Source organism: Somniosus microcephalus, chromosome 11, assembly GCF_052327205.1.
Source record: "Somniosus microcephalus isolate GS21.2 chromosome 11, FLI_Smic_1.0, whole genome shotgun sequence".
Taxonomy (NCBI): Eukaryota; Metazoa; Chordata; class Chondrichthyes; order Squaliformes; family Somniosidae; genus Somniosus; species Somniosus microcephalus.
Genome location: NC_140997.1, coordinates 215,419,798 through 215,445,383, shown reverse-complemented (window position 1 = coordinate 215,445,383; position 25,586 = coordinate 215,419,798). Strand labels below are relative to the sequence as shown.

Genomic DNA, 25,586 nt, shown 5'->3' with positions numbered 1-25,586 from the left:
AAGATTATATTTGTGATTACACTGATTTATAGTGAAGAAAAAGTGAGAAACAGGAAAAAAACAAACCTTTTCTGGCTGTCAGAATTACCACAGGAAAGGGAGGGGAAAAAAACCCAATGTTTCATATACAATAGAATCGAAGATCAAATATAATCAAAATGGCAGTGCAGAGGCATACATTTCTTAAACAGGGTCTCACATGTGATTCCACCCGGAAAGCATGGGATGACAGCAATATCCTAATTTGAGAGCAAATATGTATGAGGAGAAATTTTCACCATCTGAAGATTTAACATGAATTCATAATAAACTTAACTTGGTAATGATGAATCAAAAATCACAATGTACAAAATATACTGTTGGTTACAATGCCAATGGAAGTTCACTGTTGATGCAATAAGGGAAACTTTTTTGATTCGTCTTCCCTTTAACTTCCTACCCTCAAAATTTCAAATATAAACCATGCCTCTACGCCGAGAGACTTGTGATGTACAGGCTGTTTGAGAGTGATTACACTGTTGACCATGTAACAATCCCCAATTATTTTCATATAAACACAGTTGTGACATAGACACAAAATGTCAGACACAAGTTAGATGTAAACAGACAGTCAGGCACGCAAAGGTGCTTGGGGTATAAAGAGCAACACAAGTACCATTACTGGAAAACATTTTCTCCCTGTTTAGTTAAAATTGTATATTTAAATTGTTTCCACTAGTCGGGCCTGTTTTTGTCCAATCTAAAACACACCCTCAGTCAGAGCATCTTTGAAATTAATAGTTTTAAAATTAAACATATAGGTGATCCATGGGTAAGTACTTTGTGTAAGCTCACTCACTCCTTGAGTTAATCTTGGGGGGGAAAAAATCACTCCATTTGTACAAGCAGCTGAGACGCAAGCTGTACTGCACTATCTTGCATAAGTCCAAGTGTGGAGAATGCAATAGACTTCGTGGTAACAGCCCAAGTGAAGGCCAGCGTGACACCATGACGTGCACAGTGGTAGGAATAGAGTGCACATCAACAATATTCCACAAATAGGGTTTCTAATCTCAGCCATGCTCTCAGAGAATAGAGTATCATGGGGATATTTGCATACAAAAGCTGGATCAAGAGTGAGTGTCATTGAGAGTGTCCTGGTAGCAGGTCATCTCCCTGTACTCCGACCCGGAGTATCTGGCCCAGGGAACAAAACTGTAGGTAATAGAGAGCGAGTAGGATACAGCTTGCAACAAAAAATAAAAATCACCTGTACAGCAGACTGTCTTAACTTGTAAAAAATATGGAAAGAGAATTGTGCAGAAATGAACTGTTTTATTTTTGTACACTCCACAGGAGGGGTTGACTGTACATGTTTAGAAAGCAAGGCTACCGTTTTATTTTTTAATTTTTTTTTTTTTAATTCTCCTTGATTGTAAATGATGTGCAACTCAGTCAACAGCTACATTCAGGAACAAACTCGCCTCATGCACATCGCACATCGAAAAAAAAAAAGACTGCACACGGAGACGCCCAATGGGAGATCGAAAGCTGTTGTCAAAAAAAAAGGAAAAAAGGTGCACGAGAAAAATTATACACAAAAAAAATTATCAATGTACATAATGCAAAGTCAGGCAACTAAATCCTCTGAGGATAACAAGTAGCTGTGGTATATACAGAGTGTTCTGAATAAAAGAACAGTATTAAACTCCCATTATACAATATGCAGCAAGACTGCATCACTTTTTTTTTTAAACTTGTATTTTGTCACATGTTACATCTTTCAAAATGGAGACCACTTCCTCCCTTCAGTTGAACAAACACCTGAATTTAAGATTTCAAATTTAAAAAAAAAACTTTTGAGATTGTAACAGTCACTGAAATACAACATTTTTTTCCACTCTCGCGCCTCACCAGGGGACTCACAGCATCAGGTGTAAAATAAAAACTCTTTGCAGCACCGTGGATTAAACTCCGCTGTGTGGGTAAGGTAATAGCTAGCCTAGAATGGTTATATATAAAATTAGATAAATAAAATCTTCTACTCCAGGATATTACAGTATACATGTGAGAAGCTGGCACGTGGAATGGTTGTCTACACAAACTTTCCCCACCCTATCAACACCTTCCCCAGTGCCTTAATTTCTGACGCTACAAATGCTTTCTTTCTGATTTAAAAAAAAAGTCTTACTGCACATGACTAGTTTATTTAAAATAAACTGGAGGAAAAAAATGCCTAAACCATATTTATCTGAATTATAAGCTTAAAATGTACCTTACCAATAGGTACACAGTTCTTAACTCTTACTTTTGTTTTTGTACAGGATTTTGTACAGTATGAAGGGGGTTCTAGTAAATGCTGGTATAGGCCCAACAATCTCCAGAACTCGAGGTCCATACTTTAACGTTGTTTATGCCACACTAGGTCCATATGCTGGTGGCCTATATAGACACACAGATGAGTTATACATCCGGGCAAACATCTCCAACAAGGTCATGGCTGCGTCCATAGTCTAGTACGTGCTCGATTGTGTCCTTACATTTGCACCTTGGACCTGTGGAGGTTGGTACTGGGCGATCCCAGTATTTCGGTAGTGCTGAGAACTTGATGCCGTGGTAATCTTAGCTCCGGAGTGAAGTGGTTGCCCCGAACTTGCTGGGCTTAAGGTCCATGAGCCTGATTGTGATGGCCTTGCAGTCTGTGCAACAGTAGAGTTTATGGTGCTCGGGGTTGGGGTAAGCGTGGAGTCAGTTGTTATGCTTTTTGAGGTGCTTTGTAGTGGGCTAGCAGCTGTAGAAGGAGTACTTCCAGAATTAGTCTTTTGCTGAGTGCTACTCAATGTATGCAAGACACTCCCAGGAGGCTGCTGACCGCTGTAGTACCCTGAATTCCCTACGTACTGGACCACAGAGGTATCAACAGATGTTGAATGAACGGGGCTTGAGTAGAGAGTGGAGAGAGGAGCTGTCGTGAGGCTGGAATCTAGCTGGCTCTGGGATCCACTCTGCCCCAGGGCGTGGGATGAAGATCTGTAGATGTGTCCTTGTGCGTGAGCCGAGGGAACACTCGAGGAGCTGTGCGTTCTGTAGGGGGACATGCTTTGTTGTGGAAGTACATGAGGTTCAGAGGGGAGTCCGTCAGGCTGTGCCTGTAGAAGCTGATCAAAATCAATTCATTTTAAAAGATATTTATATATATATATATTTTTAAATGAAACATACTCTATTCCATGTATAATTTAAAAACATATTTAAATAGGAAGTGCATTCATTTGAATGGTCACGTTAACTGCCCATGTCCTTTGTTTATATTCATCTTATCACTGAACAATGGATTCTACATACAAAATCTATTCCTAGACTGCGTTTGAACAGTTGTTTTAAAGCATAAAAAGTAGAAAAAATAACTTAAAATGGTGTCAGCTACTGCACAGGTACCTCATCTTTATCAGAACTGGGATTATACAGCAAAGCAGATGAATATTTTACTCTCAAGTGTCTGCCATCATATTCAGGAGAGGCACAATCCATTTCATGGGCATCTGCACAGAAAGCATCAATTTGATGCCCTAGCAGACCTGTCAAGACAGGGTGTCATGATTCCCTCCTACCCAAATAGTTTTTCCCCCAATGTTACTTAGACAAGTCAGCTAAGAATAATGAAACTCATCGCTCTGAGAGAAGCCAGAACATGAAGTACATTTTCAAATACATGCTCCTTGCTTGAGAAGTTTTGTACACTAGTTATCAAATGCTTCTTTTGAATTATTTTTAAGCTAAAAATCCTTGTCCTGGTGGAGTAAAAATGGGCTATTAAGAGTACAGATCTTTGAAACTGTAGACTTAACTTTTATGCAGTCTACAGGTTGTTCACACCAGCAAGAACCCAAAGGCCAAAAACCATTGGATAGAGACAGAACAAATAGAGTGGTGATTCTCAATGGAATTCACTACTCTGGGTCACAAGAATGTCTGAATAATGAGAGTGGGGCTGAATCACCCAGTAATAGTTTACATCCCAAATTGTCTGGTGCGGCTCATAGCAAAAAAGCCCCCCCCCCCAACATAATTAAATACTAAATTGCCAATTTTATATTCAGAAAAAATAGAAGGTGGCAATGTAAAAATTCACATAGCTACATTTTTTTTTTTACTTTTGATGAAAGACAAAAGTGTAATATTTAAGGGAAGACGTTTTCCCATTTCAGAAATTGGCACTGACGGAACATTTGGTCTAAAGTTACAGGGCTATGACTGGTAAGTGAATGACTTTTTCTAGAATTGATATTCGTGTAAAGTTGAATAAGCAGAGTTTGACTCTTGCAAGAATTTGGTGCTAATTGGAGTTCAGGCCAACACTACCCGCAGTCTTAATCAGTTATGTACAGAGGGATGGCACAACAGGGGGACCACGGTGATGTGCGTGGAGTGCGATATGTGGGCTATCATGGATTCTCAGTGTATCTAAGGGAGTTCATTTGCAAGTGTTGAAAAATTGAGTCTGCAGCAGAGAATCTATGCTTGGGGAGCAACTGACCACACTCCACAGCATGAAACGAGAAAAGGCATCTTTGGATCATACTCTCCTGAATGTGATCACCCAAGATTAGTAGAGAGGTCGGTCGGTAATTCTCTGCCAGGAGAGCAGAGGGAGATGCAAGTCACAGTTGCAGGGAAGCCCTAAGTTACTGGAACTGTACAAGAGTGCTTCCTTGCACCTGTATATATTGGACAACTGTGAGGTGGACTCAACAGAAAGTTGTCCTGAGCAATACTGTGGATCAGGGGACCACCGGGACATAAGAGACAGAAGAAACACAAGAATAAGAGAGTGGTAATAATGGGAAATTCACTCAGGACAACAGCCCTTTCAGACACTAGATTGAAAAATAAAGTATTCGAAGCAGAAGATACAGGGCTATGGGAAAGGAGCAGGGCAGTGGGGTTAACAATAAGCCAGCACAGACACAATGAGCTGAATAGCCTCCTTCTGTTCTGTAAACTTTTTTGGTTCAATGACACAATTTGGAAGAATTGGCTTAGTATTGAAAGGCTTCTTTACCTGATGATTATATCTAGAAGGACTGTGACTATATCTCTGGGGACTGTGAATAGGAGAAGTCTTGGTGCGTGCTGGGCCATGTGTCTCTGGTCCATCACCATCTGTGGAATCTGAAAATGCAGCATTAACAGAAATATCACTGGCTGTGAAAAGATGAGGGTTAACAATTCTACTGTCAGTCCCAATAGAGAATATGAAAGTTAACCCCAAGCTGCTACCAGAGCTCAACGGCCCAAATGCCCTGCTCATTCCATGCTTTCTTATGCAGTGCTTTGGGCACTGTGACACCACAGATCTATACTGGTGTTGATGTGTGTGGGGGGGGGGGGGGCGGGTGGCTTCACCTTCAGACTTGTCTACAAAATTGATAAAGATAAAACACATACAAGAATGTTAGCTTGGGAAGCATGGGAGACAGGATCAGTTATTTGCTATTGCAAAGATTAGAAAAGTCCTCAACGGAAATCTTAATTTTAATTTGTAGCTATGAGGCAACCCAGAATGAGCAGGGCTTTGGAGGCCAGCAATGCTTTTATTTCCTCCTCTCCCCAATAAAGAGATACTAAGGTTTGCTAAGAACTAGGTTGAAACCCCCATAGTAATTAAGTTCTGCATCTAGCTCACATCAGACGGTCTCTTTCATGGATCTTCAATAGGCCAGAAACCCAAGGAAACATACTGCTTATAGTTTCCTCACCAAGAGCACATGTTTTATACTTCCCTTACCAAGAAAGAAACCAAATAATACACTTCCTTCATGGGCATCAATGACAGTTCTGTTATATCATCAAAAAACAGCAGCAAATACTCTGCCCTTTCAAATCAAATCAACTTTTATTGTCATTGTTAGTGCACAAGTGCAGTACAACGAAATGTAGGCTTGCGGCTCCCGAGAGTGTACAATTTGGATTAGGACACTTAAACATTTCAACATACATTTGTACATATATATTAGCATAAATATGACCATAATAAAGTGCATCGGCAGATGTGCAGGCTTTAGTGTTTATTTGTGGAGTTCAGTAGGATGACAGCCCTGGGAAAGAAGCTGTTCCTAAATCTGGTCGTACGGGTGCGAATGCATCTGTAGTGTCTTCCAGATGGCAGGAGGGCGAACAGACTGTGGCTGGGGTGGGTAGGGTCTTTGATGATGGTCCGTGCCCTCCGTAGGCAGCGTTTCTGATATATATGTTCTATGGTCGGTAGCCGGGTGCCGGTAATGCGTTGGGCAGTTTTGACTACCCGCTGCAGGGCTTTCCGGTCATGGGAGCTACAGCTGCCGTACCATACCGTGATACAGTTTGTCAGGATGCTCTCTATAGTGCAGCGGTAGAAGTTAGAGAGGATCGGGGGTGACAGATTACATCCCTTCAGCCTCCTGGACATGAGTTAATATCAAAAGTTCAATGATGGCAGATGAACATTTGGGATAGCAGCAACCAAGTTCCCAGTGTTCATAAATCACAGCACAAAATTGCCCAAAATTTGTCACAAATAGACAATTGGGGAGGCAAGATGAATAGCTGATGTGGGAAAAAACGCGCTCTGGCCTATTAAGGGTACTTCTTGTGAATACACTGAAATCACAGTGCTTTCCTGTAGAGAGAACTGTGCTCAGGATCCAACCTATGCCAACAGTCTGGGAGGAGTCGATGCTGATTCTGGATGTCAAAGATATTGAGGTTATATGTATATATTTTTGTAAAAAAATGAACACCTATAATTTAGAAGTGGAAAAATGCTCAAAGGCACACTTAAATAGTTTAGCCACATGCAACAAGTTTTGACAATCATCAAGCAAAATAAAGTTTGGAATTTCAGAACATAAACTCTGAATCCATTAATAATTTCACACCTGTATCCTTCTCCCTGACCGAGTCCACTGCACCAGTTTCTATTCGGCGTAGAACACGGTCCAATGTACTTCTCTCATCTCCTGTTCGCTTCATACTTCCAATTTCCACCCTCCTCAGAACACGTTCCAACATACCCCGATCCTCTCGCAATCGCTCTACCGACGTAGAAACCATCCTGAAACATAAAAACATACGCACAAAAAAAATGCTTCTTTCCCAGATAACTTTCTTCTGTTTGTTTTCCTATCCCCTCTTTGGCAGTCTACCCTAGTACAGGAAACTTTGTGCTATCCGGCACCGATGGGACCGAGCTGTTGCCGTTCCCTCAAAACTGCCGGACAAACCAGCGTTAATGTTGAAGCATACGGAGCTTTTCATCTCCGTATCTGGCAACAAACACTGTTGCTTAGCAACAGCTTCTAAACAGTCAGCCGTACCTTGGAAGCGTCTCTGTCGCTTAGCAACAGCTTCAGAGAGACTTTGCAGAGCCTGACTGTTGAAAAAAAAAAGCCACGAGAAGAAAAAAAACCTAACAAAACGGCTCCTGATTTTTGTCGGTGGCTTGAGCTTGCCAGACATTTAGCCTCCGGATAACACAAAGTTTCCTGTATCAAGCTGGTCCCTTTCCTCTGCCAATTGTATTTCTGGATGTTGTGGTGACTTTCCCATCTTCCTTGGGACGAAGAAAGAAGAATGCCTTATTTCCAAACTTTTACTGAATAGACAATGTTAATCTGTGTAACCAAATCAACCCCATTAGAGATCAATTGAATACTTTATGACTAACTATGAAGTATGATATACATTCTACAAATGAACTGACTGGGTAACTAACAGATGGAAATATAAATGATTACACAGCTGATTCGTCTTGCGTGTCAGCCTTGGTTCAGTTGGTAGCACCCTTGCCTCTTAGTCAAAAGTCCCACTCGAGAGACTTGAGCACAAAAAATCTAGTCTGACACTCCAGTGCAGTACTGAGGGAGTGCTGCACTGTCAGAGGTGCCATCTTTCAGAGGAGACGTTAAAACTGTCTGCTCTCAGGTGGCATAAAAGATCACACAGCACATTTTCGAAGAAGCGCAGGGGAGTTATCCCCGGTGTCCTGGCCAATATTTGTCCCTCAATCAGCATCATTAAAACAGATTATCTGGTCAGTATCACATTGCTGTGCGCAAATTGGCTGCCGCGTTTCCTACATTACAACAGTGGCTACACTTCAAAAAGTACTTCATTGGCTGTAAAGTGCTTTGGGACGTGCGGTGGTCCTGAAAGGCGCTATATAAATGCAAATCTTTCTTCTCACAGTACACATTTGACATTATTGGTTATGTTACTTATTTTAGGACAGATAAATCTTTAATACCACATTTCCAAATTTGCATCTCCCCACAGATGCCTGGCCATCATCATGAAAATCCATTTGACAGAATTGGAAATAAAGTATTTAAGAAACAATTAGTTAAAAATTACAGGTAATGACTTCACCCCATGCTTCGCTTCATCACAAGAGGGCTTTAAAACTAAATAGTGGGGGGGAGGGTCCAGGTGAGTGGAAATTTAAAAAGTCAATGAGAAATGAGAAAACAATAGAACAGGAAAGAGATGGGGGAAATAATAACCAAAGTGTGACAGGAAGGGACAGAATGTTTAAAAATAAGAGTGCAACAGAAAATGGGGCCAAAGCAAGGAGAAATGGTAAAAATACAACATTAAAAGCTCTATATCTGAATGCACGCAGCATTCGTAACAAGATAGATGAGTTGATGGCACAAATAGATACAAATGAGTATGATCTGATCGCCATTAGAGAGACGTGGTTGCAAGGTGACCAGGGCTGGGAACTGAATATTCCAGGGTATTTGACAATTCGGAAAGATAGACAGAAAGAAAAGGGAGGTGGGGTGGCTTTGTTGGTAAAGGATGCGATCAATGCAGTGGTGAGAAGTGATATTGGCTCAGAAGATCAAGATGTAGAATCGGTTTGGATGGAGATAAAAAATAATAAGGGGAAAAAGTCTCTGCTGGGTGTAGTCTACAGGCCCCCAAACAGTAGCAATATTGTTGGACAGAGTATAAATCAACAAATAATGGAAGCCTGTAAAAAAGGTGCGGTAATAATCATGGGTGATTTCAATCTCCATATTGATTGGACAAATCAAATTGGCTATGATAGCCTTGAGGAGGAGTTCATTGAGTGTATCCGGGATGGTTTCCCAGAACAGTATGTAATGGAACCAACCAGGGAGCAGGCTATCTTGGATATACAGGAAACTCTTTTTTATCCGGCACCGACGGGGCCGGCGTCTGCCGGTTGATCAAAAAGTCCGGATTACAGAGAGGTATACTTACTAAGGTACAAGAGCCTCGTACACGGCCACAGATCCAGGCGTCCCTGCTCCATGGCAACAGATGCAGGAACCCCGGTTACACGGCCACAGATCCAGGCGTCCCTGTTGCATGGCAACAGGTGCACGAACCCCAGTTACACGACCACAGATCCAGGAACCCCGGTTACACGGCCACTAATATGAAGTAAAACTTACCTGAACCTACTCCTGAATTTTGCCGGTTAAGAGAGATTTCTGGTTATTTAGGTGCCGGTAAAGAGAGTTTCTTGTACTGTGTAATGAGACAGAATTAATAAATGATCTCATAGTAAAGGATCCTCTAGGAAAGAGTGATCATAGAAACATAGAAAATAGGAGCAGGAGTAGGCCATTCGGCCCCTTGAGCCTGCTCTGCCATTCAATGCAATCATGGCTGATCATACAAATTCAGTACCCTGTCCCTGCTTTCTCCCCATATCCCTTGATCCCCTTAGCCTTAAGAAATATATCTAACTCCTTCTTGAATATATTTAATGAATTGGCCTCAACTGCCTTCTGTGGTAGAGAATTCCACAGGTTCACCACTCTCTGGGTGAAGAAATTCCTCCTCATCTCAGTCCTAAATGGCTTACCCCTTATCCTTAGACTGTGACCCCTGGTTCTGGACTCCCCCGCCATCAGGAACAGCCTTCCTGCATCTAGTCTGTCTAGTCCTGTTAGAATTTTATAAGTTTCAATGAGATCCCCTCTCATTCTTCTAAACTCTAGCGAATATAAGCCTAATCGACCCAATCTCTCTTCATGTCATTCCTGCCATCCCAGGTGTCAGTCTGGTGATTCTTCACTGCACTCCCTCCATGGCAAGAACATCCTTCCTCAGATAAGGCGACCAAAACTGGACACAATACTCAAGGTGTGGTCTCACCAAGGCCCTGTACAACTGCAGCAAGACATCCTTGCTCCTGTACTCGAATCCTCTCGCTATGACGGCCAGCATACCATTTGCCTTCTTAACCGCCTGCTGCACCTGCATGCCTACCTTGAGCGACTGTTGCACTTCCCCTTTTCCCAATCTATTGCCGTTCAGATAATAATCTGCCTTCCTGTTTTTGCCACCAAAGTGCATAACCTCACATTTATCCACATTATACTGCATCTGCCCAATCGCCCAACCTGTCCAAATCGTACTGGAGTTTCTCTGCATCCTCCTCACAGCACACACGCCCACCCAGCTTTGTGTCGCTGGAAACTTGGAGATATTACATCTAGTTCCCTCGTCCAGATCATTAATATATATTGTGAATAACTGGGGTTCTAGCACCGATCCCTGCGGTACCCCACTAGTCACTGCCTGCCACTCGGAAAAAGACCCGTTTATTCCAACTCTTTGCTTCCTGTCTGCCAACCAGTTTTCTATCCAAGTCAGTACCTTACCCCCAATCCCATGTGCTTTAACTTTGCATGCTAGTCTCTTATGCGGGACCTTATCGAAAGCCTTCTGAAAGTTCAAATACACCACATCCACTGGTTCTCCCATATCTATTCTACCAGTTAAATCCTCAAAAAATTCCAGTAGATTAGTCAAGCATGATTTGCCTTTTGTAAATGCATGTTGACTTTGTCCGATCCTGTCACTGTTTTCCAAGTGCTCTGCTATTACATCTTTTATATTGGACTCTAGCATTTTCCCCACTACCGATGTCTATAATTCCCCGTTTTTTCTCTACCACCTTTTTTAAAGTGGGGTTACATTAGCTACCTTCCAATCCATGGGAACTGTTCCAGAGTCTATAGAATTTTGGAAGATGACAAGCAATGCATCTACTATTCCTAGGGCCACTTCCTTAAGTACCCTAGGATGTAGATTGTGAGGCCCTGGGGACTTATCGGCCTTCAATCCTGTCAATTTCCCTAACACGATTTCCCTACAAATATTGATTTCATTCAATTCCTCCCTCTCATTCGACCCTATGTTCCCCGACATCTCTGGGAGGTAATTTGTGTCCTCCTTTGTGAAGACAGAACCAAAGTATGTATTTAATTGGTCAGCCATGTCTTTGTTCACCATTATAAATTCCCCTGATTCTGACTGCAAGGGACCTATGTTTGACTTTACCAATCTTTTTCTCTTCACATATCTATAGAAGCTTTTAGTCAGTTTTTATTCTTACTCTCATATTCTATTTTCCCCTTCTTAATTAATCCCTTTGTCCTCCTTTGCTGAACCCTAAACTGCTCCCAATCCTCAGGTTTGCTGCTTTTTCTGGCCAATTTATATGTCCTCTCCTTGGATCTTATGTTATCCCTAATTTCCCTTGTTAGCCAATGTTGAGTCACCTTTTTTGTTTTATTTTTAAGCCAAACAGGGATGAACAAATTCTGTAGTTCATCCACGCGATCTTTAAATGTTTGCCATGCCTATCCACCGTCAACCCTTTAAGTAACATTCCCCAATCCATCCTAGCCAACTCGCGCCTCATACCATCATAGTTTCCTTTATTTAAATTCAGTACCCAAGCCTCAATCAACTACTTCACTCTCCATCTTAATGAAGAATTCTATCATATTATGATCGCTCCGACCCAAGGGGCCTCGTATAACAAGATTGCTAATTAATCCTTTCTCATTACATAATACCCAGTCTAAGATGGCCTGATCTCTAGTTGTTAATACAAACCTTGGGCATAGCTGGTAAAATATTGGGCCAAATCTTCATGGAAAAATAATGGCGAGTTCACGTTGCACGCCGTTATTAATGTGCAAATCGGCCGCCAAGTTCAGGGGGATTAAGAGATACGGTGTGAGTTACGATTCTCCAGAGCTTGCAGGTCGATTTACGCCGTTCCGCCGGATGCCTCACACAAACGCCAGGTCGCTCTCAACTTCCTCGTTATTTTTAAGAACTTGCTGGTTTATCACATTAATTGCCCATTAAACTTGCCACAGGAAGTTAAGGCTCATAATTAACAGCGTAAGTACTCTTTTAACTATGTGATAATTGTTAATGCAATGCCAATCAATCTCTCTGGCTCAAAAAGGGAACTATTTAAACTGTTGAGTCTCATTCCTGCATGTAGCCAATTGTTGGTCGAGATTTTTAAAAAATATCAAATTTAAATTTTTTACATTTTTTTCTTGCTATTCCTTTCTGTCACTTTTTTCTTTCGCTCTTAATCCAATCTTTCTTTCCCTCTTTTTATTTCTCCTTCTGTACCTGATTTGACTCCAATTCACCCTCCTTCACCGCCGTTCCTCTGTTTCTTTCTCAATCTTTAAATCGCAAAGAAAGAATGTTGGCCCTGTCATTCACGAAGGTCCCAGATGCCCCGTTGCCTTCGCTGTGCTGTTATCAGCTCGCGCTTCCAGCAAGTCACAGTGTAAAGTATATTCCATCTGAAATGCAGGAAAAAGTCTATCTGACGCGCACGTGCCGTGAGATGCCCGGCTCCAGCAAGATTTGGTCCATTAAGTCCCTGGACACTCAGGTCCTCCTATTGAACATGTTACATTGACAAAACTGATAGACAAACTGCAATGGCTATTGGGTAAGGATGCTGACAGTTGGAACTATGGTAACATATTTTGTGCAATACTTGTCCCGTGTCACACACTTCACTGGTTTTGTTAGATCAAAACCCATCTCTTATCATGACCTAAGTCTGGAGACTTCATGAAGGACATCATGAGGGGTCTGGACAGAGTAGATAGAGAGAAACTGTTCCCACTGGCAGAAGGGTCGAGAACCAAGATTTAAGGTGATTTAAGGCAAAAGAGCCAAGGGCAACATAAGAAAAAACCTTTTTACACAGCAAGTGGTTAAGATCGGGAATGCACTTCCTGAAAGGGTGGTGGAGGCAGACTCAATCTTATCTTTCAAAAGGGAGTTGGATAAGTATCTGAAGGAAAAATATTTGCTGGGCTACAGAGAAAGGGCAGGGGAATGGGACTAGCTGAGAGTCATCACGGGCTCGATGGGCTGAATGGCCTTCTTCCGTGCTGTAACCATTCTATGATAAAGAGATTTCATAAAGGATTACCTCAAAACCTACCCACCCTCCCACCTCCCCATGTGAGACCGTCACTTCTTTGTTTGGTTAAACTACTACAGGTTGACTGCTGGCACTGCCCCTAGTTCTTCTAAATACAGCACCCGTTTGACAGGGAGAGGGAAGTGCCTGAGCTTATTGAGGTAAGGGATGTCAATACTTTCTTCACCTAGTGTCAGGATCCAGCATTATCAGGACCGATGTATTCTGGGTTAGTTGCTTTTCACTGTCCCATCAATGTACTTTAATACCAGTCTCATAACAACCCGAACTGCAGGGGTGCTCAGACGTTTTGTTACCATGGGTCATTTAGGTACACAGCAGGGAGCCTGGAGGGTGGTGGGGGTGGCGGGGGGGGGGGGGGGGGGAGTGTGGGGTACATATAAATTTAAGTCCATGTTCCCCTAATTTGTTTATCTCTCAAGTTATCAATATTAACAGATCTCAGTGTTCTGATTTAGGATTTATCCAACACTGAGGCAACAGCCCTAAAAGAAAAAAACGCCCTTTCCAAATTTGGAGGCCCACAAAATTCAAACAGGACAAACCAACAAATAATAAATATAAGCACAAACAGGCCTGAGTAGTCTGGGCTTCAGCGGTTCAATTTCCAGGTCTTAGAGGCTGCATGGACTCTAGGGGAATCAAGGGATATGGAGATGGGGTGGGAAAGTGGAGTTGAGATCGATGATCGGCCATGATCTTATTGAATGGCGGAGCAGGCTCGAGGGGCCGTATGGCCTACTCCTGCTCTTATTTCTTATGTTCTTATGCGGCCCTAAGGGCTGCAAGTTCGATAACCTGCCCTACTGCACCAGTGTGACATTTCCATTTTTCATTCTGGTCACCCTTGGAGCAAAAAAAATGCTCTGGCTCCTAGATGGGTGTAGCAACATTGTAAATGCCTTTGTAAACATTTCCTCTGATCACTATTTCCAACAAAGTCTTGAATGCCTTTTCTGTATGATATTTCATTGGAAATAATGAAGAGAAAAAATCTTCCTGGGCACATTCACAGTGTCATGACGCAGAGTGGCCAGAAGAATTCTTTTATAACTGGCACTGTCATTTTATTGCCACATATGCCAAACTAAACAAAAATATTTTACTGTAAGACAACAAAGGCAAGTTTAAAACAGTTCCGACGAAGGGTCCTCGACCCGAAACGTTGACTCCGTTTCTCTCTCCTTGATGCTGCCTGACCCGCTGAGTGTTTCCAGCATTTTCTGTTGTTATTTTTAAAGCGCAGTTGTGCTGCCAACCTTACAATATACACCAGCAGCACAGCGGCATAGTGCTCTGTCTCAGGCCTGTTTCAGGAGCATCTGGCTCCTGGCATTACAAATAGGCATATTCGTGCATATTCTATCCCTGCAATTTGCTGATCCCCATCAGCATAGCGTGATATAGACTTAAACCATGTGTAAACCTTACACAGGGCTACATACAGCTTAACTTCAATTTGCTGACATTCTTAATCTTGGGTCAAGGTGGGGAGAAATAGCGCTTGCTTCAGTACACGTGGCATTTAGTATCAGAGGTACAAATGTAATTACCAGCCCAAGGCACGCAGATGTAAACTAAGTATCATCTTTATGCATGTTTACTCATGACTGCATCTGATGCAATATTACACTGCAAACAGGAACATTACTGCTCTGGTATTCCCTTCATATACCTTGCAACATAAAATGAAAGACTTTATTTTTTATAGCGCCTTTCGTGACCTCAGGACACCCCCAAAGCACTTTACAGCCAATGAAGTACTACTGAAGTGTAGTCACTGTTGTGATGTAGGAAACGCAGAAGCCAATTTGCGCACAGCAAGCTCCCACAAACAGCAATGTGATAATGACCAGATCATCTGTATTTGTGTTGTTGATTGAGGGATAAATATTGGCCTAGGACACCGGGGATAACTCCCCTGCTCTTCTTGAAAATAGTGCCGTGGGATCTTTTACAGTACCCAAGCCTCAATCAACTACTTCACTCTCCATCTTAATGAAGAATTCTATCATATTATGATCGCTCCTCCCCAAGGGGCCTCGCACAACAAGATTGCTAATTAATCCTTTCTCATTACATAATACCCAGTCTAAGATGGCTTGATCTCTAGTTGGTTCCTCGACATATTGGTCCAGGAAACCATCCCATATACACTCCATGAATTCCTCCTCCACAGTATTGTTACTAATTTGGTTAGCCCAATCTATATGTAGATTAAAGTCACCCATGATAACTGCTGTGCCCTTATTGCACGCATCTCTAATTTCCCGTTTAATGCCATTCCCAACCTCAGCATTACTGTTTGGGGGTCTGTATACATCTCCCACTAACATTTTCTGCCCCATGGTGTTTCTCAGCTCTACCCATACAGATTCCACATCATCAGAGCTAATATCCTTCCTTATAATTGTGTTACTCTCCTCTTTAACCAGCAATGCTAACCCACTGCCTTTCCCTTTTTGCCTGTCCTTCCTGAATATTGAATACCCCTGGATGTTGAATTCCCAGCCTTGGTCACCTTGGAGCCATGTCTCCGTAATCCCAATTATATCATATCCGTTTACATCTATTTGCGCAGCTAATTCATCCACCTTATTACGAATGCTCCTTGCAATAAGACACAAAGCCTTCAGGCTTGTTCTTTTTAACACTTACACATTTTAGAATTATTGTTTACTGCAGCCATGTTTGATTTACACCCTTGATTTCTCTGACTATCACTTTTGCTTTTCTCCTTCCTGTCTTTTGCTTCTATCCTTGCTTCCCCTTCCTGTCTCCCTGCACAGGTTCCCAACCCCCTGCCATTTTAGTTTAAACCCTCCCCAACAACACTAGCAAACACTCCCCCTAGGACATCGGTCCTGGTCCTGCCCAGGTGCAACCCATCCAGTTTGTACTGGTCCCACCTCCCCCAGAACCAGTTCCAATGTCCCAGGAATTTGAATCCCTCCTCCTTGCACCATTCTTCTAGCCATGTATTCATCTGAAATATCCTTCTATTTCTACTCTAACTAGCACATGGCACTGGTAGCAAACCTTTGAGGTCCTATTTTTTAATTTACCTCCTATATTCAGCTTTTAGGACCTCATTCCGTTTTTTACCTATATCGTTGGCACCTATATGCACCACGACAACTGGCTGTTCACCCTCCCCCTCCAGAATGCCCTGCAGCCGCGCCGAGACATCCTTGACCCTTGCACCAGGGAGGAAACATACCATCCTGGAGTCTCGTTTGCGGCCGCAGAAAAGCCTATCTATTCCCGTTACAATAGAATCCCCTATCACTATAGCTCTCCCGCTCTTTTTCCTCCCGTCCCGTGCAGCAGAACCACCCATGGTGCCAGGAAGTTGGTTGCTGCTGCCTTCCCCCGATAAGCCATCCTCCCCAACAATATCCAAAGCGGTATATCTGTTTGAGAGGGGGATGGCCACAGGGGACCCCTGCACTACCTGCCTGCGCCTACTACTCTGCCTGGCGGTCACCCATTCCCTTCCTACCTGTGCAGCTTTTACCTGCGGTATGACCAACTGATTAAACATGATATCCACGACGTCCTCAGCACTGCAAATGCTGCAGTATGTATCCATTTGCAGCTCCAGCACCGCAATGTGGTCTGCCAGTAGCTGCAGCTGGATACACTTCCCTCACAGGAAGTGTCCCCGATTTCCCACATAGTGCAGGAGGAGCATGCCACGGGGACGAGCTTTGCTGCCATGACTTACCCTTTAATTAATTTAAATTAAATCAATACCACCAATTATACCACAATTAAATGATATACTCAAAGTATCATAGCCTGGTTGAATTTCAAATTCAGTTGGAGGGTGAGAAAGTTGTATCTCAAACCAGTGTCCTGATCTTAAACAAAGGCAATTACAATGGCATGAGGGCAGAACTGGCTAGAGTGGATTGGAAAAATAAATTAAAGGGTAAGACAGTTGAAATGCAGTGGCGGACATTTAAGGAGATATTTCCTAACTCTCAACAAAAATATATTCCAGTGAGAAAGAAAGACTTTAGGAGAAGGGAGCACCATCTGTGGCTAACTAAGGAAGTAAAGGATGGTATCAAATGGAAAACGAAGGTATACAGCGTTGCCAAGATTGGTGGGAGGCCAGAGGATTGGGAAAAGTTTTAAAACCAGCAAAGGATGACTAAAAAGCGGGAGGGTGAATTATGAGAGTAAACTGGCAAGAAATATTGAAACAGATAGTAAGAGCTTCCACAGGTATATAAAAAAGGAAGAGAGTAGCTAAAGTAAACGTTGCTCCCTTAGGAGGATGAGACTGGGGAATTAATAATGGGGAACAGGGAAATGGCAGAGACTCTGAACAAATATTTTGTATCGGTCTTCACGGTAGAAGACACTAACAACATCCCAATAATGGATAATCAAAGGGCCACAGGGAGGGGGGAACTAAAGACAATCACTAAGGAAAAAGTACTTAGTAAAATAATGGGACTAACAGACGACAAGTCCCCTGGACCAGATGGCAGTCATCCCAGGGTCTTAAAAGAAGTGGCTGCAGAGATAGTGGATGCATTGGTTGCAATATCCCAAAATCCCCTGGACTCTGGAGAGGTCCCAGCGGATTGGAAAACTGCAAATGTAACACCCCTACTTAAGAAAGGAGGGAGACAGAAAGCAGGAAAATATAGACCAGTTAGCCTAACATCTGTCGTTGGGAAAATGCTGGAGTCCTTCATTAAGGAAGCAGTAGCAGGGCCTTTGGAAAATCATAATGTAGTCAAGCAGAGTCAGCATGGTTTTATGAAAGGGAAATCATGTTCCAACAAATTTGCTGGAGTTCTTTGAGAAGGTAACGAGCAGGGTGGACAAAGGTAAACCAGTGGATGTGGTGTATTTAGATTTCTAGAAGGCATTCGATAAGGTGCCACATAAAAGGTTACTGCATAAGATAAGAGCTCATGAGGTAATATATTAGCATGAATAGAGAATTGGCTAACTAATAGAAAGCAGAGAGTTGGGATAAATGGGTCATTTTCCAGTTAGCAAACGGTAACTAGTGGGGTGCCACAGGGATCGGTGCTGGGGCCTCAACTATTTACAATCTACATTAATGACTTGGATGAAGGGACCGAGTGTAATGTAGCCACGTTTGCGGATGATACAAAGATGAGTGGGAAAGCAAGTTGTGCAGAGGATTCAAAGAATCTGCAAAGGGATATAGACAGGCTAAGTGAGTGGGCAAACATTTGGCAGATGGAGTATAATGTGGGAAAGTGCGAGGTTATCCACTTTGGTAGGAAAATTAAAAACGCAAATTATTATTTAAATGGAGAGAGATTACAAAATGCTACAGTTCAGAGGGACCTGGGGGTCCTTGTGAATGAAACACAAGAAGTTAGCATGTAGGTACAGCAAGTAATCAAAAAGGCAAATGGAATGTTGGCCTTTATTGCAAGGGGGTTGGAGTATAAAAGCAGGGACATCCTACTACAACTGTACAGGGTATTGGTGAGACCACACCTTGAGTACTGCGTACAGTTTTGGTCTCTTTATTTAAGGAAGGATATACTTGCACTGGAGGCAGTTCAGAGATGATTCACTAGGTTAATTCCTGAGATGAGAGGGTTGACTTATGAAGAAAGGTTGAGCAGGTTGGGCCTATACTCATTCGAATTTAGAAGAGTGAGAGGTGATCTTATTGAAACATATAAGATACTGAGGGGGCTCGACAAGGTAGATGCAGAGAGGATGTTTCCCCTCGTGGGGAAATCTAGAACGCGGGGGCACAGTTTTAGAATAAAGGGTCGCCCTTTTAGAACTGAGATGAGGAGGAATTTCTTCTCTCAGAGGGTCATAAATCTTTGGAATTCTCTGCCCCAGAGGGCCGTGGAGGCTGGGTCATTAAATACATTTAAGGTGGAGATAGACAGATTTTTGCAAGATAAGGGAGTGAAGGGTTATGGGGAGCAGGCAGGGAAGTGGCTCTGAGCCCAAAATCAGCCATGATCTTATTGAATGGAGGAGCAGGCTCGAGGGGCCAAGTGGCCTATTCCTGCTCCTATTTCTTATGTTCCCTAACCTCCTGCATTGTGGATAGGCAACGGTTGTTAGAGCAGCAAGCAAGCATTTTATGGTGTGCTATTTAGCCACAGAGCATAAGGTTCCAGGTTGGATCTCTGGTTTGTGCTGAGTTAGTTTAGCTAAGGTTAAGCAGAAGTTGGGAGATCTTCAATTGGCCTCACTGCCATTGGCTAAGGAAGGGAAAATTCAACCATGCTGACTCAATACCTTTAGGAGAGGATGGGAGAAAAGTGGAGTTAGAAAAACAATTTAGTAAACATTCAAAACAAATGTCCTCAGTTTCCACTAGTCCGGCCTTTAAATCATGAAATATAGAAAATGATCGTGTGAAAATTATACCATCACAATCTACAGACTAACATTCATTTGGACTTTACTTCAGTAAATTTAAAATGCAACCACCAAATCTTTCTTCTGATATTAATAATGTTGGCTTCAGTTAACTAGTAGTGTACTCACCACCTCGTGCTCATGCTGTCTCGGCTTTTGTCGCTAGCTGCTGCAGACAGAGTTGCATTCTTGCTGCTACCAGGATCCGTTGGACTGACATCTTCAATCTGAGGCATTGAGGGGTGCACTGGTGATGAAAAACCGCTTGGGGGTGATGATGATCTATGGGATGACCGAGACATGGCAGTGGAGTCACCGTTGGTTGCCGTTTGTGCAGAAGAGCCATCGCTAGCTCGTCTGGTTGGAGTGCCCATGGTGTTGGGCATTTTGGAAGGATCGGAGCCTAGGCTGTCTGATTTGGAGTTACTTTCCCTGGCCTCCTGCTGTCGCTTTCGATATTCCAGCAAGGATACCTTGAAAATAAACACAAGATGAGACCCAAGAATAACCCTTCTTCTACTTCCAAAACATTGCCATGGTGAACTGTGTGAAATACTTTTAGGTAGGGGCAATTGGCTTACTTGGGCAGCTAAGCACATCATCTCACCCACCAGAGGAACAACACCTCAACTGGCTGGGAAATGATACCTGGCTAGGTCAGTCAGTAAAGCATCAGACTCAATCTCAGAATCATGAGTTTGAGTCCCACATTTTGTCTCCTTGGTTTAGTTGGTAGCACTCATCTTTGAATCAGAAGGTTATGGAGGGGGTGGGGAGAGGTTCAAGCCCCATTCCAGGAATTGAGCATATAATCAAAGCTGGCAGTCCAGTACAGTGCTGAGGTAGTGCTGCATTGTCAGAGGTGCAGTCCACTGAATGAGATTTTAAATCAAGATTCCAGCTGACAATGCTGGTGCTTCGGGTGAATGTTAAAGATTCAACGGCACTATCCAGAGTACTCCTGGTGTCTTACCCAACATTCCTCCTTCAACCTACAGTAACAGATTAGCTAGTTATTCATCACATTGCTGTTTGCTGGACCTTACCCTGTTTGCCCACATAACAATGACTGACTGTACTTCAAAAGTACATGGTACAACATAAGACACTAGATTAACTCAAATCAGGTTTTTTTTCAATTAAGAATATTTTTTTGCATTTGTCACATCCTGAGCTGAACCGGGTAGGGCACAGGCTCAAGTTTCTACTTCCCAACACAATACGTTACTGATTTCAGTGATTGCGATCTGGGATTGCCAAGTACTTTCCCCACAGAGAGGGAAAGATCAAGGGCAGTCACCTCAGACCACTCTTGTGCATCAACTAGTATATGGTTTTAGAGCAGCACTGGCAATGGCCATGGCCTGGGAGCAGATTGCCACAAGAATGTAATATCCCAACGTTCCCCCAACAGCATCCAGCAATATTCTGAACAACCCCAATATTTTTGCCTCTTTTACTTTGCCTGGGAGATTACAGAATCATAGAAATGATAGCAGTTGGGGGCCATTTGTCCCACTGTCCCCATGCTGCTAGTAGCTCTTCATCAAACACTCTAAGTAAAGAAGTTTCTCCCATATCTTTTTAAAATGCATTTTTCATGAATTTACAATCACCTCCTCAGTCCTACTGTCCTCATTTCAAAATATTTTACCAATATGCCTCATCTGTATAATTTCTTATTTACTGTACTTTAAAGAGGTTCTAACCACCACCCCACCTCCAGCACCTTCCTAGCAGAAGCTCAAACTCCTCTAATCTTTCCTCTTAGTACATCCCTTTTAAATTTGGGATACGCTTTGCTGCTCTTTGCTATATCCTTTCTAATGTATCTGCATCTTTTGTCTGTTTGTGCCAACTTTAGCTTGAAATGGTAAGTGTATGCTAAGGGAATTGGGGGAGGAGATAGCGGAAGGGCAAATGTGACACCATTGTTCAAGAAAGGGTGCAAGGACAATCCTAGTAACTACAGGCCGGTCAGTTTAACATCAGTGGTGGGTAAAGTTTTAGAAACAATAATCAAGGAAAAAATTAATGGGCACTAAGAGAGGTTTAAGCTAATTAAGGAGAGCCAACATGGATTTGTAAAAGGCAGATCGTGTTTGACTAATCTAATTGAATTTTTTGATGAAATAACAGGATTGTTGAAGGGAATGCAATGGATGTTGTCTACATGGATTTTCGGAAGGCGTTTGACAAAGTACCACACAGAAGGCTGGTTAACAAAACTGAGGCTCATGGAACAGGTGGGTCAGTGGCAGCTTGGATAAGGAAATGACTTAAGGACAGAAAACAGCGAGTTGTGGTAAATGGCTGTTTTTCAGACTGGAGGATGGTAGACAGTGGTGTTCCCCAAGGGTCAGTGCTGGAGCCACTGCTTTTTTTGATAAATGACCTAGATATTGGAATACAGAGTAGAATTCCTAAATTTGCTGATGACACCAAACTTGGGGGTGTGGCAAACAGCGAGGATGATACCAATCGACTGCAACAGGACATAGAAAGGCTAGCAGAATGGACAGACAAGTGGCAGATGGAATTTAATACAGAGAAGTGTGAGGCGATGCATTTTGGCAGAAGGAACAGGGAGAGGCAATATACACTTAATGGCACAGTTTTAAAGAGTGTGCAGGGACAGAGGGACCTGGGAGTTAATGTGCATAGGTCCCTGAAGGTGGCGGGACATATTGAGAGAGTGGTTAACAAAGCATCTGGGATCTTGGGCTTCATAAATAGAGGTGTTGAGTACAAAAGTAGAGAAGTTATGCTGAACCTTTATAAAGTGCTGGTTAGGCCACAACTGGAGTATTGCATCCAGTTCTGGTCACCACACTATAGGAAGGATGTGAAGGCCCTGGAGAGGGTGCAGAGATTTACCAGAATGGTTCCAGGAATGGGGGATCTTAGCTACAAGGACAGGTTGGAGAAGCTGGGTTTATTTTCATTAGAGCAAAGGAGGTTGAGAGGTGATTTGACAGAGGTGTACAAGATTATGACGGGTTTGGATAGGCTAGACGGGGAAAGGCTGTTCCCACTAGTTGATGGTACAAGGACTAGGGGACACAGATTTAAGATTTTGGGCAAGAGATAAAGGGGGGATGGGAGGAAAAACTTTTTTACGCAGCGAGTGGTGATTACCCGGGATTCGCTGCCGACGGAAGTGGTGGAAGCGGAGACACTCAATGTTTTCAAGGGGAGACTGGATAGACACTTGAGGGAAATAAACTTGCAGGGCTACGGGGATAGAGCGGGGGAATGGGACTGACTGGATTGCTCTACAGAGAGCCGGCATGGACTCGATGGGCCGAATGGCCTCCTTCTGTGCCGTTATGACTCTATGAGGTCAAGCAGATGAGTCCATCAGAGACAAGCATATCAAGATTATTTTTTTTTAATTTAAAAGTAGAATTCTAGTTATTTCCAACGGGAATTCACAGCACTGTTTGGACTGTTTCAGTAGGAAGAAGTTCCATACATCATGCAGTTTTACAATTTCCTCTCCTCGAAAGAGCCAAAATCAGCACAAACAATATATTCATCTCGGAAGGCCAGGGAAGGGTTCAGTTCCAGGAGCATTCCACATTCTTCTCTACTGCTTTACTGGGTACATTCAGAACAGTATCTCAGCCACTGGAATGGCAAGCAGTTCCTGATAGATGAATGGGTAACTGTGACAACTTCGTCATGTTTTTAGAGACACAACATTTACCAGCAATAGCGCATTCCTGCACTAAATACTCAATGCTGTAAAAATACCAAGTGCATTCCTCCTTCCATAGAAATTAACGGCACAGAAGGAAGCCATTTGGCCTATTGTGTCTGTGCCGGACAGAAGAGAGTTATCAAGCCTAATCCCACTTTCCAGCTCTTGGTCCGTAGCCCTGCAGGTTACGGCACTTCAAGTGAGTATCCAAGTACTTTTTAAATGCGATGAGGGTCTCTGCCTCCATCACCCTTTCAGGCAGTGAGTTCCAGACCCCCACCACCCTCTGGGTGAAAAAAGTTCTCCTCAACTTCCCTCTAATCCTTCCACCAATTACTTTAAATCTATGCCCTCTGGTTATTGACCTCTCTGCTAAGGGAAATAGGTCCTTCCTATCCACTCTATCTAGGCCCCTCATAATTTTATACACCTCAATTAAGTCTTCCCTCAGCCTCCTCTGTTCCAAAGAATACAACCCCAGCCTATCCAATCTTTCCCCACAGCTAAAATTCTCCAGTCCTGGCAACATCCTCATAAATCTCCTCTGTACCCTCTCCAGTGCAATCACATCTTTTCTGCAGTGTGGTGGCCAGAACTCTAGCTGTGACCTAACTAGTGTTTTATACAGTTCAAGCATAACTTCCCTGCTCTTATATTCTAATGCTCGGCTAATAAAGGAAAGTATTCCATATGCCTTCTTAACCAACAGAGAGACCTTGGAGTGCATGTCCACAGATCCCTACTACCTTCAAGTATCCGACCATTTATTGTGAATTCCCTTGCCTTGTCAGCCCTCCCCAAATGCATGACCTCACACTTCTCCGGATTGAGTTCCATTTGCCACTGTTCTGCCCACCTGACCAGTCCATTGATATCTTCCTGCAGTCTGCAGTTTTCTTCCTCACTATCAACCACACAGACAACTTTTGTATCATATGCAAACTTCTTAATCATGCCCCCTACATTGAAGTCTAAATCATTAATATATACCACAAAAATCAAGGGACCTCGTACTGAGCCCTGCAGAACTCCACTGGTAACAGCCTCCCAGTCACAAAAACACCTGGCGACCATTACCCTTTGCTTCCTGCCACTGAGCCTATTTTGGATCCAACTTGCCACTTTCTATTGGATCCCATGGGCTTTTACTTTTCTGACCAGTCTGTCATGTAAGACCTTGTCAAAAGCCTTGTTAAAATCCATACAGACTACATCAAACCTACTACCCTCACCGACCCTCCTTGTTGCCGCCTCAAAAAATGTAATCAAATTAGTCAGACATGACCTTCTAACAAATCCATGCTGACTGTCCTTGATTAATCTGTGCCTTTCTAAATGACGATTAATACTGTTCCTCAGAATTTTTTCCAATAATTTGCCCACCACCGAGGTTAGGTTGACCGGCCTGTAATTACTCGGTCTATCACTTTCTCCCTTTTTAAACAATGGTACAATGTTAGCTGTCCTCCAGCACCACACCTGTAGCCAGAGAGGATTGGAAAGTGATGGTCAGAGCCTCCACTATTTCCTCCTTTGCTTCTCTTAACAGCCTGGAATACAGTTTATCCGGGCCTGGGGATTTATCTGCTTTCAAAGATGCTAAACCACTTAATACTTCCTCTCTCACTATGTTTATTTAATCTAATATTTCACACCACTCCTCTTTAACTACAATGTCTGCATCGTCCCTCTCTTTTGTGAAGACAGGCGCAAAAGTATTCATTCAGAACCATATCCACGCCTCCGCCTCCACGTGCAGGTTACCTTTTTGGTCTCCAATAGGCCATGCGTTTTCTTTAGTTATCCTCTTGCTCTTTCTGGGAAAGTGCACAACACTATTTGCCATAGAATTATTAATTACTTTTCATGCTCACAAGGGTATTCTTACTCTGCAGTTCAACCACCTTCCTTCTAGGGTAATCTACACTGCTATCATGATTTATTGCGATCTTACATCACGTAGCAAGCCTTCCCCTTCTGCCTCGACTGAAGGTAAAAACTATAAAATGTACTGAGACATGATAAAGGGCAGATATTGGGCCAAATCTTGCTGGAGCATAGCATCTTCTGGCATACAACAACAACTTGCATTTATATAGTGCCTTTAACATAGTAAAACGTCCCACGGCGCTTCACAGGAGCGTTTATCAAATAAAAATTTGACACGAGCCTCATAAGGAGATATTAGGACAGGTGGCGAAAAGCTTGGTCAAAGAGGTA

The 25,586-nt window shown here is 42.9% G+C and overlaps 1 protein-coding gene across 2 annotated transcripts in view; it reads right to left on the bottom strand.

The window, feature by feature from the left end:
• Positions 1–1,294: 1,294 nt before the first annotated feature.
• Positions 1,295–25,586, bottom strand: part of LOC147111232 (histone-lysine N-methyltransferase SETD5-like) — a 25,607-nt gene continuing 1,315 nt past the window's right edge. Inside the window, exons 1-5 of one of the 2 annotated variants that reach the window (XM_086001932.1) lie at positions 25,131–25,356; positions 19,793–20,136; positions 6,897–7,072; positions 5,042–5,151; positions 1,295–3,137 (exon numbers count right to left, since the gene is read on the bottom strand). In XM_086001932.1, coding sequence (XP_085858058.1) covers positions 2,493–3,137; positions 5,042–5,151; positions 6,897–7,072; positions 19,793–20,049 — 1,188 coding nt within the window. In that variant the 5' untranslated portion in view covers positions 20,050–20,136; positions 25,131–25,356 and the 3' untranslated portion in view covers positions 1,295–2,492. Of the gene's footprint in view, positions 3,138–5,041; positions 5,152–6,896; positions 7,073–19,792; positions 20,137–25,130; positions 25,357–25,586 lie in introns of those variants that run through there. The other variant, XM_086001931.1, reaches the window with a different exon arrangement.